We start from the raw sequence: 14,899 nt of genomic DNA, 5'->3' as shown, positions 1-14,899 counted from the left end.
TAATTGCCATTTAAACCTGTGTGGGACACCTTGTGTGTCTGTAACAAGCCAAACATTCAAGGGTATGTAAAGTTTTGATCAGGGCCATTTGGGTGATTTCTGTTATCATTATGATTTAAAAAGGAGCCAAACAATTATGTGATAATAAATGGCTTCATATGATCACTATCCTTAAATAAAAGGATTTTTTTTGCAAGATCAGTCATATTTTCAAAATCAATGCCAAAATTTCACAATTTCTGCCAGGGTATGCAAACTTCTGAGCACAACTGTGTATGTGTATGTGTGAATGTGTATATATATATATATATATATATATATATATATATATATATATATATTACACACACACACACACACACACACTTTGTAAGATTTAATATCACCTCAGTCCTCCAAATACAGATTAAATTATTAATCTTTGATAGAAATGCAATTTTCCTGTGCTGCAACTAGACTCAGCATTTGCTGATTATCACATTAGGAGAACGTAAAAAAGAATAATTGGAATTGGAAGGCAAAGTGGTAATGGAATAACATGCCTATGATGTAGCTATAAGTCACTGAATTACCAAATATAACGAATACATTATGTAACTAGACCATTCTGGGTAAGCTTGGGACTTTAGGAGGATGTAAAGATGACGTTGTGAATTGGTCATTTAATGGTAATAAAATTATGGGCCTGTGACGTTGCAGTTACGTTGCTATTTATGAATAAGTTATATAACTGGTACATCGTGTGCTAGCAGGGAATCATGTATTTATTTATTTATTTATTTTTTTTTTCATGAGATCAGGCTCTAAATTTCTGTCTGTTTCTCCCACAAAGCTGTTGAATGGCTTCAGAAGATGTACGCATATGATTTACACACACACACACACACATATATATATATATTCTGTTATTTATTTTATGTCAAATATTTTCTTTTTTCTTTGTGTATATATATATATATATATATATATATATATATATATATATATATATATATATATTATTTATTTCTTTATATAGTGAGAGCTGCAGGTGTTCTGAGAGGTCTGCTGCATGATCTCTAGTATTGTAGTCTAGTGATCTGTAGTATTGTAGATTGTTAGGGTGGAGCTTGAGTCATCAACTGACCACTGAGTAGCAAATGTCAGCAGCTCAATCAAACCGTGTATCATTCTAGTGCCACTTTCACTGATAAAACACACACACATAGTGACACACACACACACACACGTGCACACATACTGATCCTGCTCTAAACTGTATACTAAGTCCTTGCTGCCTAATGCATAGCGCTAAAGCTCTTTAGCCATATACCATGTCATCGCTCATCCTTTTTTCTCTTTTTCACAAACTATCACTACAACCCACCATTATCTTTTCCCAGAGGAACATTTGATTGCTCAGAATTTGCACTTTCATAGCTCACGAGATGTAATGGACTTCTCAGTTAAGTATGTTTGTCTCTGATATTTTCTACTTCCTTAGAAGTTCAAAAAATAAAAGACACAAATGAGTCAATTGTTGACACACAGTAAGAGTATAGAGCTATAAAAAGTAATGTGGATAGCGTACAGTAGATCATTTAGTCTTGGAAGAATTTGATAATAAATGTTTGAGTTCATATTGAGATATGAGCAAAGTTTGAGACACTGTTGAGATCTTTTCAGGAATTCAGTGAGGACACGTTAGAGTTTAGGAGAAAAATCAGTGAGCAGAAATCTCTATTTGTTCTTTTGTCTGAGAATCAATTGATATTAAAGAGATCTCATTTGGGATTTTTCTTTATACACACAAGCAAGAGGGCAAGAAAAAAATCCTCTAGGAAAGAAAAATCACAAATTAGATCTGTTTTATGTCTCAGTTGTTTCTACCAGACAGCATGGAGAGCTAAGGGAGATTTGTGCTTTGTACCTGTACGCTTTGTTCTAATGGTGAAATATTATTTTCCTATTTGATTTTCTGACCCAAAATAGCTCTAATAACAAAACAAAAAAACATGTTTGTTTGTATTATATATATATATATATATTATAATGTGTACAATATATATTAAAAATGATAAATTTCTCCTTGAATTAAATTTATGCATTTATACACACACATTTTTAATTGAGTGAAAAATTATCATGCGTTTTTCAAAATAGGTGATTACTGATGTTTTCACTGTCTCTAAAACCTACTGTAGCTTAAAACATTGCCATGTTCATTTTTATCTGAAAAGAAATACAAATCATAATTGTTATATATGCATAAATTCAGTTATATTATATTACTGTATGTTATGAGATCTCAAGAATGTCTCAAACTGTGCTCAGGTTTGCCAAGATGCCAAGTGTTAAATCAAAAGTCAGAGATAACATTATGAACTCAAACATTTCTCATATTCATTCATGAGCAATTTAGCTATGCTATCCACATTAATTTTATAGCCCAATATTCTTACATTGACTTATTTGTATTCATTTTTAGGCAGCTAAGTGCAAATAGTGTAAGCACTCCTAATGAAATACTAACATACAGTATAGGGGCATCACTGCAGTGTGTTTTTTGTTTATTTAAAGTCCCACACAGACACCCTACACCAACCCCTACCCCTAAATCTAACCCTAACCGTACCTTACAAAAAATAACCATGATTTTACTACAGTAACCGTAGTATCACCATGGTATTTTGTAGTAAAATCATAGTAAACCACAAATTTAAACATGTTTACTATATTAACACCATATTACTGTAGTAACACCATGGTTAATTGCATTAAAAATATGGCCAAAATGCATGGTTACTACAATATTACTACAGTAAAAGCATGGTTAATTTTAACCGCACCAGACCTTTCTCTCAACTCCCCACCATGTCCAAAAAAATAAAAATCAACCTTTATATTAATTTGTATTTATTATTATAAGCAGTATTAAAGGAAATATTAAGAGTGGACATAGGATGGGAAAAAAGTGGGACATAAGGGGGAATTGAACCTGGGACGTTTGCTTGATATAAATTCATGCTCAACATCTTGCAAGCAACATTTGAGGGTGCAGATTGACTTTAATTTCTGTTTCCACCAGACTACTGGAGTGTAAATACCCAAACTGTGTGGCATGTGCTATTTACACCTAGTGCACGTTGATTGCTAAATGAAACATTACCGAGAACACAACTGAGCTATGAAAGAGCAACCTCTGAGCAGTGAAATTGTCCTCTGGGACAATTTTGGGAACATCTGATAATACATACAAGCAGATGTTGCACCAGAATGTCTCACTTCACCTGCATGACATGCACATCTGCATCAGTGGAAGTACATAGCACAAAAACATCCCACAAAAAATCAGGTTTAGTTGTTGAGACAAAACTGGTTGCTTCTTAAAAGAGGGCATTGTGAAATTGAGTTATGTTGTGGAGGGCAATGTATTTTTTCAACTTTGATTCGATGGAGTAAAGCCCGGTCTTGCAGGATGATTCTGAGTGCTGAGTACTGCGATCTGTTTTACTAGGACTGTACAGAATCTTTGTGCGCATGTACATTTCTTTTTGCAAATCTGTGTCTTTCTCAGTGTGTGTGTGAGCATTCTATAGAGTTCTGGTCTGAGTTTTAAGATGGATTAATTTCTTAACTCTGGCAGTTCTCTGCTCTCATAGCAACACACAAAAAAGAGAGGGCTTAAAGCAAAGAGGCTTTCTCAAAGACGAGTTCTGACTGCCAGCCAAACACAAAACTGCAGAGAGAGGGAGAGATTTGGATATCATTGCTGGGCAGTTTCTTTGTTCACTACTGAGGGCTCATGAAGTGAATTGTTCTGTCAAACTCAGGTGTTGGGCGAGTAAACAAGACCACTTTGCGTCGGTCAGGATGCGCGGATGACAGCCTACATTCCGTGTTTCATTTGTTTCTATTTGCTTGCAGAAAAACACGTCATGTAATAAGGAAAACACCACTATTAATCCTTGAGATTTCCAACCCAGCATACAGGTACAGCATACATTTAAGGGTTAAACTTCTGATGCACCGAGTCACGTGACACAACAGCATTTCGCTTAATTTTAATATAAATAAGATGCATTTAGAACTGTCCTGAGACCAGTGCAGACAGAAAGCACACTAGTGGTTAAGTCATTCACTAAATGGGGAGCAAGGGAGCATCCTGTAGCTTTCTATGCAGCTAAGTGCATTCACACCTAAAATCCGAACAAAATTTCAGATTCAGGCTGCAGATGATGTTTGAACCATTCAACATGGTTGGCAGACATGGGACAATGGTAATCTGTAAATAGATTCAGAAGTAATATATTTTTATTTTAACATGGTTTGGCAGTAATTTGATGAGGCTGGCAATTACGTTGAATCAGAATGAATTGTTAATTTCTGATGTAATGTAATGGTAGCCAGCTGGTAAGGTAGCTGTGCAGTGTGTAAACCTCACTCCCCTGGCCTCAAGAAGTGCGCTAGTGGCTTTAGCCTCCTTGTTAGTGCACCTGCCTCCCATGCTAGAGACCCTGGTTCAAATCCTGCTTGGAGCAGGTTGAGCTGGATTGATTACATAATGTCTGTAACATCTCAAAAACATGAATAAATAACATTCCTCAGAACATATTAAACTATTTGATGAGAAAAATCTGACAATCTGTAGCTTGGTATTATTTAACAACTTCGTCCCACTGTCCACGTATGTGGACGTACATTTTTATTCAAACTATTTGCTCTAGAATTTTTATTTTGTTTTATTTATTTATTTATTTTGCTTGTTTAGGTACTACTAGTTACAAATCAAAAATGGAAATAGAAAATGCACACAGCATTCATGCTTGGGTCTCAGGAGGTTAATGAGGGAATTAATGACTATCCCATGAAGCATTGGGAATCACGTCATTGAATTAAACAGGATGAAAAAAATATAGAACTGTTGATTTTAAATTTGTTGATTTAAGTATAGAAACAATATATTTTAATTGTATTGCAAAATATTCAGATATATACAAATATATAAGTTGTTCAGCAGGAATTCCACTATTAAACGCGATTAAAAACAAAAAAAACAAAGTTAAATTAATTGACTGATGGCTCCAATAGGAGCATATACCATTGATCAACAACCTCAGAGCTCATGGTAGATCTTTTTAAAGGTTTATTGGTTATCGTTAAAAGTCAATTTCCCCCAATGAAAATAACAAATAATGGAACTGCACTCCATTGTCTATGGCGGTTACACCCTTGCCTATATATGAAAGGAGCAGGTGTACAAAATTGAAAATTAGTCCTGCATATTGTCTATGGAAGATTTCTGAGTATACCAAAAAAAACAAACAAAAAACAAAAAAACAAAAAAAAAATATATATATATATATACCATGACATATAAATAATTCTCTCACATATACAGTAGATAGTGAGAGGTTTTTACTGATCTCTTGTCTGTTTATGACTCTTTCTTGCTCTTTTCCCCTGCAGGAGGTGAAATACTTCCAGTTCCCGGGAGAGCTGCTGATGAGGATGTTAAAGATGTTGATTTTGCCTCTCGTTGTGTCCAGGTAAGACTCAGTTGCGCTCTCTGACGTACAAGCTATTGCATTAAAAATGTTAAGTAGCGCAAAGGTGATACACACTACTTAAATAAGTAGCACAAAGCGGTTTCAAGTATACAAGACTTACAGCAGTGACACCTTTCTTGGTTAGAAAATCCTTGAGAAGTGCCCTACAAGCCAACTGAGTAGTGCTGCAGAAAGCATGGGATAAAGCTTTACCTGAAGATCTAGAATAAACTGCTAGAATGCCTGAGGTGTCATTGCTGTAAGTGGAGGATTCTTGAATTAAAATTTTAATGACAGAAATAATTTCAATAGAAATAGACTTTAATTCTTGCAATTTCCATTTTCATTTATAGACAAACATTTTATAGTGTTTCCAAACTTTTGAATGATAGGGTATATAGTAATATATATAGTATATACACGATGAGCAAAAACATTATGACCACTCACAGATTAAGCAAATAACGTTGATCATCTCCTAACAAGGCCACATGTCAAGGTCTAGGTAGATTAGATGGTAAGAGAACAATCAGTTCTTGTAGTCAATGTGTTGAATGCAGGAGAAATGGAAAGGAGTAAAGACCTGAGAGACTTTGACAAGGGCCAAATTGTTCTGGCCAGACAACTGGGTCAGAGCATCTACCGACATGAGTACCTACCGACAGTGGTCCAAGGAGGGACAAACCACAAACCGGTGACAGGGTGTTGGGAGCCCTAGGCTCATCGAAGCGCGAGGGCAATGAAGGCTATCTTGTCTGGTCTGAACAGACAGAAGGTCTGTGATCTTTATATGAACTTCGGCTTTGACAAGAAGGATTAATTAACTGTGTTAACCTTTTTGAACTCGTTGGACTTAAGGTCACAGATGTCAATGTGGCAAAAACTGATGTGAAAAAGAAAGATGAAGGTAAATTGAAAGAAAAGATCCAACAAATGAGACTTGTGAGAGATAAAAACAAAATGCTAAAGAACTGTGTTGCATTAGCTCATTTTAATTGTTAATTGAGAAAGCAGTAAAAAGTCATGTTGAGTGATTCAGACTTCTAACAAAGTTCCCTATCTGTCACTCACGTGACGTTGTGTCGATGTAGTGACACTAGGGGTCGCTCTTGGGAGCCCCAAACACCTCTGATCTTTGAGAAAAGGCCAATGGGAATTGGTGAGTGGAATTTGCATGCCACTCCCCCGGACATGCGGGTATAAAAGGAGCTGGCTTGCAACCACTAATTCAGATTTTCTCTTCGGAGCTGAGCGGTTGTGTTCAGCGAGCTGAATCCTCTGCTGTTCCATTCACCTCGAAAAGCTGTTGGATTTACAGCACATTACAGTGGCTTCTCCTCCTCTTGCACTGGTGAAGTGCAGAGAACGCCCCTGGGCGCTTCAGGAGCTAAAAGAGTATATTTTTCCTACTGAAAGAGTATATTTTCCCTTCTAAAAGAGTGGTATTAACAGGGAGCGTCTTTTTAAAGATGCCTTTCTGTTTGTGTGTATTTCCTGGTTGCGGTCATTACCTCTCCGCTTCCGATGGCCACGATCGCGGTCTTTCGTGCTTGGGCGCTGCCAACACGGAGACAGTGTTCATGGACGGGTCATGTTCTCACTGCGAGAGCGTGTTCCCTTCATTAGAGGGAAAAGCCACCCCAGAGGCTCCCTGCCTCGGTCCTTCTACCTATGGGTTTGAGGCCGCGTAGGTTAGCACAGGGGGCGATTTGGGGACCCCAATGGGAGCCACTCTGCCGGATAACTCCCCATGGACCTCCCATTCCCCAGTACGCTCGTTTGCCCTGCTGGGATGAGACCACCGGCTCGTCTCAGGGCGAGTTCGCGATCTCGTTTCGGGGCTCGCGAAGTGGATGAGCTCTCGATTGCAGCATCAGAGAGCGTGCTGTCCAGTCTGATGCTGAGAACTCGACTGGGCTCCCACCTTTGGGTGCGGTCACCCAGTAGCAGCCTGACGTGCAGCTGGCAGCCATGCTTGCCCATGCGGCTGCATGCGTCGGGCTGGAGTGGAACCCTCCACCCCCCCCGAAACATCGCAGCCTGACATTTGGTTCCTGGGCCTGGGGCGCCGCTCACAGCCGCACCCCGCCCTGGTCCCTTTCTTTCTGGAGGTGAATGAGGAGCTCACGAGGTCATGGCAGGCACCTTTCACTGCCCGGACCCAGTTTCTGAGCTCCTCTGCTCTCACTACCCCCGATGGTGGGGCTGCCAGGGGTTACTCAGCGATTCCCCAGGTGGATAAGGCGGTTGCGGTGCACCTGTGCCCGCAAATGCCGCCACCTGGCGGGGCCGCCTGAGACTCCTGTCCAGCGTCTGTAGGGTTATGTCGTCTCTGGCAACTAAGGTATGCGGTGCTGCTGGACAGGCTGCCTCCGCCCTGCACACCATGGCTCTCCTGCAAGTGCACCAAGCCAAGGTGCTAAGAGAACTGCACGAGGGTAGTTCTGACCCAGGATTGATGCAGGAGCTGTGCTCGGTGACCGACATCGCTCTCCGGGTGACGAAGGCAGGCAATGTCCACCCTGGTAGTCCAGGAGCGCCACCTATTGCTCAACTTGGACGAGATGTGGGAAGCTGACAAGGTACCTTGACGCCCCCGTCTCCCAGGTCAGCCTGTTCGGCGACACCATCGAGGACTTCGCCCAGCAGTTCTCGGCAGTGAAAGAGCAGACAGAGGCTATTCAGCACATCCTGCCTCGGTGCGGTTCAAGACCTCGCAACCCATCTACTCATCGCCAAGGGCGTCCTCCTGCCGCGACAAAATACCGGCAGCCTGCCCCCATCAGGCAGTACTATTGTGCTACTGCTACCCGCAGGAAGCAGATGCCACCCATCTCACGGCTGGCCGCGAAGAACACGAGGAAGGCTTCGAAGCGCCCCTGAGACGGGTGACCAGGCACGTAGAATTCTGCTGCAGGCCTAGAGATGGTAAGCAGACCACTCCATCCCCCGGTGGAGGGCTGGGAGGAGAATCCTTTGCCTTTTCTTTGATTCACCGCATGCCTGAAGGGTCATGCACAATGTAGATGTCCTAAACGACTTGCCAAAACTATAGTTTGCTCATATTAAATCTGTGGAATGTTTAAAAAATTTGTTTTAATCACTTCAACCTAAGTGTATGTAAACTTCTGAGTTCAACTATATATGTCAGAACCTACACTTCTTGAAGGTGAAATATGAATATGAGAATGAGAATATGACATAAATTGCTGCCATGTGGTGAACAAAATATAAATAACATGACTTGAAAACCATGCCATGCCAGTAACAGCCAGAAGATGGCTATAGCCACCTCCTGTGTGGTCTGATGACTTGTTGTAACCTAATTTTACATTTTCACAAGATATGCATTTGGATTTATATTCAGACATTATCAAACTATCATTTCTCAAAGTTTAGAATTTTAAAATTGATTTTAAGTGTCAGTTTTTGCAGTTAATTTGCATGCGCTTGTTTAAAGATGCTGTTTACAGAAATGCAGGATTCCCTTAAAAGGACAGTATAGGTTTTTAGCACATTTTCAACAAATCAGTGTAAATACCTGTAAATAGTATAAATTATGCAATTAAACAATACAAATTTAATAAAATATAATATATACAATATAACTTAATTTTTAAAAAGCTAAAATGTAACCAAAAGGTTGAAAAACTAATAAAATATAAGTAGTAAAATTAATATTTTCATATTATACCTAGTTAGAAGGTCCCCTGTATTATTCACAGAATTAGCTGGTAGAGAGTTTATTTCATATGTAAGCAACATGGACATTATAACTGAAATATACACATTTGAATTGATATCGAATCGGAATCGAATCGAGAGCTTGTGAATCGGAATCGGATCGGTAAATCTGTATCGATACCCAGCCCTAATTGTGAGTGTGTTGTTGTCTCACCCATTAATTTCTGAGTGTGTTTAGCACTGTGACTTATTTATAATTTTTTTTTACATGAAAGAAAAAACAAAAACAAAAAAAACAACGATGTGTCATAGTGTCACCAGTTCATTTTGTGTGTGTGTGTGTTTAAGTGTGTTTGTGTGTGAGTGGGTGTGTATGTTTTACACTGAGGATGATTTAGTGTTTCTGTAATTTCTGCTGTTTTGGCTGTTTTTTGTTTTGTTTTGTTTTTTAGTTTTTTTTTCTGCATTATGGCTTATTTATTGATTGTATTTGACAGAAAAAAGAAAAAAAAAAAAAAAAAAATGCTCTGTTTTTTTGGTCTTTCCCATTAATTTTCAATGGTCGGTCAATTTTGACCATGAATACCAAAGATGTCGTTTTTTTTTTTGTTTGTTTTTTTTTACAACAACTTAGACTTATCGAATTAATCTCAATTTTTTTGTATGTGCAGATGGCCAATGGAGGAAAAGTCACCAAGTCTTGTACTGCTCAAATAAAGGAAAACAATTTTATTAGACCGAATACCAGTAGACCAAATGCGACTTGGATCCCTTGAGATGCACTGCAAAAACGACCATGATTTACAGGTTTATTTGCATAAAAACATGTCAAATAGAGTGCAATAGCCTTCCTAACTGGGCAGCACTCATTGAATTAAACATGCAACGTGATGAGGTCATGTGACAACAATATAGAATATTACTAGTGTACCACTGTATGCTTATGACATACAGTAATTCCTACTGTTCCACTTACTATTTTTGGAATAGTAGGCAGTAAACAATACATACTGTGCATATTCAGTAGTAAGCTAGTATTCCCATCCGAACACAGCCTTAGTTTTACTATCGGAACAGTTACAGAAACAGTAAGAGTAGTATGGCAGAATGCTATTCCGAGCTAATGTTTCATGGTTATCTGGGTCTTAAGGTTGAACATGTTGTTGTTTTTCTTACCTCTTTGATTCCAGCTACAATAAACACTCTACCACTGTATTTATTGATTTATTTGGTCCACTAAAAGATTTCAAGAGCTGCATTTGGAAAATTGCCTTTCTGTTCCTTTACATAAAAGAGACATCAGAAATAGGATGTTTAAACTGAAATGTACTATTGATTTATACCTCATTTTTGTGCTACTCATTTCTTTGAGTTGGTAGTGGTGAATTTCTCTCAAGATATTTTAAGCGCAGTTACTGATGTCAGTAAATCTGATTTAGATGCTTCTTGGCAGTGAAATATGTCAAATCAAAACATGCAGATATAACGCATTTCCATAATCTTCTGAACATGTGGTTCCTCTGGTCTTGCTAAAAAAGCAATCTTGCTAACCTACAACCAGTGTTTATTAGAGTGTGTAGATTTGGGATTTTAGTGCAGTCACTTTAAAAACCTTTCTTCAAAGATTATTATTATTATTATTATTATTATTATTATAAAATGTTGATTTTCAGTCTCTGAAAATAAAAATAAAACTAGCCACCATTATGTTAGGGTGATCTGTGTGGTTGCAGAACATTGTTATATGGTTGCTAAGGTGTTCCGAGTGTTTTAAGTGTGTTGCTATGCAGTTACTAGGGTTTTCTGGGTGGTTGCTAGGGCATTGCTAGGTGGTTGCTAGGGTGTTCTGGATAAATTTAAATGTATTTCTATGTACAGCAGTTGCTAGGGTGTTCTGGGTGGTTGCTAAGACATTGCTAGATGAGTGCTAGGTGGTTGCTTACTGGCTAAAGCCAAGAGTTGTTTGCCTATTTTATCATCTGATTGGTGAAAATCTGTCTGATTGCTTAGTAAAGTGATAGCACACATCTCCTCAACAAGTGTAACGTTGCTAGCAAAGACAGGCTGACGAAGACGATGATGAAGTTAGAACCCAGGTGCAGTTTATTTACATAAGTGAAATCCAACAACCGTAAATCCAAACATGAAACAAAACATAAACATAAACTAGACTTAACTTGACTTATCCAACAATGTTACACTTACAATACCTGACAATGGACAATGGCAAACATGAGGCTTAAATACATGGACAAGGGAGAAACATGACAATGATAACCAATGACAAGACAGAACTGATAACAAGGTAACAAGACAGTAAACCAATGAAAGCAAGACACATGAACATGGAGGGAAACATGAAATCGCATGACCAGGGGACCACATGACATGACATGAAACAGGGAATAACATGACATAGAACACATGACTATAAAACAGGAACTAAACTTCCAAAATAAAAGACATTAACACAAAACATGAACAAAAACACATAAAACCATGACATATCCCCCCCACTAGGGGTGGCTCCCGACGCCCCAAAACAAAACACAGAGTTCAAGAGGGAGCTGGGGGCGGGGCCATGGCGACTTGACGTGGTTACGTGGCATGACATGGTAACATGGTACGGCAGGACCATGACTTGGCCGTGATAGGCGTGGATGCTGACTTGTTGGCCATGGTAGGCATGAGCGCTGGACCATGGAACAGAGGTGGGCCAGGACAGTAGAGCAGAGGCGGGCCTGGACCATGGAGCAAAGGCTTGCTTATGACATGGCATGGAGCAGTCTGGGGCATGGCTGAGACATGGCATGGAGCAGACTGAAGCTTGGCTGTGACATGGCATGGAGCAGACTGAGGTTCGGCTGTGTCTTGGCATGAAGCAGACTGAGGCGTTATTGTGATGGGCTCAGGTGTTGCTGTGACATGGCATGGAGCAGGCTGAGGCATTGCTGTGACATGGCATGGAGTAGACTCAGATGTGGCTGTGACATGGCATGGATGGCATGAGGCTTTAATACATGGACAAGGGAGAAACATGACAATGACAAACAATGACAAGACAGAACTGATAACAAGGTAACAAGACAATAAACCAATGAAAGCAAGACACATGAACATGGAGGGAAACATGAAATTACATGACTAGGGGACCACATGACATGAAACAGGGAATAGTATGACATGGAACACATGACTATAAAACAGCTACTAAACTTCCAAAATAAAAGACATTAACACAAAACATGAACAAAAACACAAAACCATGACAACAAGCCACACAATTTGAGATATCATTCATGTTTGTAGGACAAACAGTGTATGATAAGTAACCATTCAAAGTGTAATTCTTGATGTTAGGGGTTTGTGCAAATTGTAATAGTAATGTTGCCTTAGCAAGAATCACTATTTGGTCTGCTTTGTGTTTAATTTACTGGTTTTAATTCATGTACTGTATCTACCTTGTGATGTAATAAAGAAGACTACGATGTCCTCATATGAGCACTAAATTGTTTTACAATGTACAACAAACATGGTTGGAAAGACGTGCACGCACGCACACACATACACAAACAAGCCCTGCAATTATGATGATGAACTACAGTGGCTTTTATCATCATGTTGATGATATTGTGAACATCAAATACAGCATGTACCCACAATTTTCCATACATATATATAAAAAGGAATCCATCAGATATAAAAAAAAAAAAACACAATGAAAATGAATGTTTTAATAAATATATTTTTGTCTGCAATGCTGCAGGCAAAATATCCATAAAATGAAAACATGTTTAGATTCATCTGCAGCATGCTGTCACATGAGTCCTACATATTTGCCTTCCTAAAACATGGTTATTATGATACAATCTGTGCATCTGCGCTATATTCCAAGACTTGTGAAGACATACGATAGACATAGCTAAGACATAGAAGACATAGCTAAGGTTATTCGATTATTTGATAGATTACTTTCCACCAAAATTCTGAATTGGACTACAGTACAAATGTTGTATCGACTGTAAAAATAGAGTGACGAAACAATCGACGGTAAACACAATAGGTTCTTGCTTGACTTTTGACCAAACGTCACAGCCGACATATTTGAGAGCTACAGCAGAGGGGAAGATTGTGTTTAACAGGAAGTGACTAAAAAAGATTTTGCAATTTGATGGCTAATATGGAAGAAGCAATTGATCGAATTTTTGAGGACCTTAAAATTCTTGCTAATGGAGGCAATAGACACTTTCACATGTGAAATTGCCCAAAAATTGCAGAATTACCCTTTTTGTTGTAAATGTACCACATCTGCTATTTATACAAGCAGAATCTTTCCAAATTTGATCTGTTTCGCAACCATTCTCACACTAGCACCAAAATGCTGTCAAACTCTGTGATGAAATTTGCCGGGAAGGCTTTTGGTCTTGTGTATATCTCGTATAGGAGGCTTGTTATTTTATCATAAGTAACGGAATCACTTACTGCTCCTGTAAGCTGTCAATAAATTTGTTCATCTGCTCGGATGAAGAGAATTGCTTTAGTTTCACTATCAGTCCAATTAGATAACATTTTATTGACTCTGATTCACAAGTGTTAAACGGAGTAATTCGTCATCTCCGTCAGAACTTTGTGATTGGCCCAAAGCAGACTTCTTATGTCAGACCTCGTGCATGCTGAAACTGTTACTCTTATGGCTTTGCTCACACATGGCATCAAAACTGAACTTTTCTGGTAATGTTACAACTTATTATTCTGGAAAACTGCCACAGTTGATTTACCGGTATTTCCCAGTGGGTCATGTTCACACATGACCTCTAAATAGAAAAATGACATTAATTTTCCTGAACAAAACTGTACTGTTTGTTTGAAAACAACCATTTTAATTTTATCATAAGACATTGCCGTTACACCCCTTTTAGCAGACACATTTATGATGAGGAAATACAAATGCAAATACGTGATTTGCGATGACATATAATGCAACAATGTATGCATCCACACAATTCAATTTGCAATACCTTTTGAACATAATCCAGAATATGCAGAGAGCTGAAGAAAGATGTATATCCTGTTCATATGGCTGTCAATCCAGCCTAATGCTTCATATGAGCTACGATGCAGATATTTGCCGCAGCTCACATGCCACACAGCTGATCTTCCTGTCATGTGGCTTTGAGCTTCACAGGGATTTGCTGTTTTGAAGTCGACATGCTCGAGCGTAGATTCTGATGAAGCATGGGGAGAAATGAAGGCATGGCATTTAAAGTTGAAAGGGAAGAGCGCATTTTCTCCCATAAAGTGCATTTAAATACCGCTAAATGGACGCTTATATTTTAAGATGTGCTTTATCTACTCTCGGATACTTCAAAGCATGCTGTGATGTCTGAAATGGTGTCTTTATGCAAAGCACATACGCATTCAATACAAATACTCCTTGATTTTGCACTGATACTGATATTTATGCCTAAAATTTTACACTATGTCTCTAAATTGTACAGCACTTTGTTGTTTTAAATGTGCTGTGTAAATAAAGATTTACTTGACTTTAAAACAAGTAAGTTTAGAGTATTTGTAGTCCAGTGTTTGGGGAGTAATCTACAAAGATATGATGCCATTTACTTATTTGGCTTTTTAAATGAACATTTAAATTAATTTTGGGTAATAGTTCACCCAAGAATTAATAAATA

General features: G+C 38.5%; 1 protein-coding gene across 2 annotated transcripts in view; it reads left to right on the top strand.

The window, feature by feature from the left end:
* The window catches only part of LOC127420542 (excitatory amino acid transporter 5-like), an 86,690-nt gene that overhangs the window by 29,824 nt on the left and 41,967 nt on the right, over window positions 1-14,899 (top strand). For both annotated transcript variants that reach the window (XM_051662908.1, XM_051662909.1), the window contains exon 2: window positions 5,449-5,528. In XM_051662908.1, coding sequence (XP_051518868.1) covers window positions 5,449-5,528 — 80 coding nt within the window. The remainder of the gene's footprint in view (window positions 1-5,448; window positions 5,529-14,899) is intronic.

Source organism: Myxocyprinus asiaticus, chromosome 29 (genome assembly GCF_019703515.2).
Source record: "Myxocyprinus asiaticus isolate MX2 ecotype Aquarium Trade chromosome 29, UBuf_Myxa_2, whole genome shotgun sequence".
Classification (NCBI taxonomy): Eukaryota; Metazoa; Chordata; class Actinopteri; order Cypriniformes; family Catostomidae; genus Myxocyprinus; species Myxocyprinus asiaticus.
This window is presented reverse-complemented; position numbering and strand designations above follow the sequence as displayed.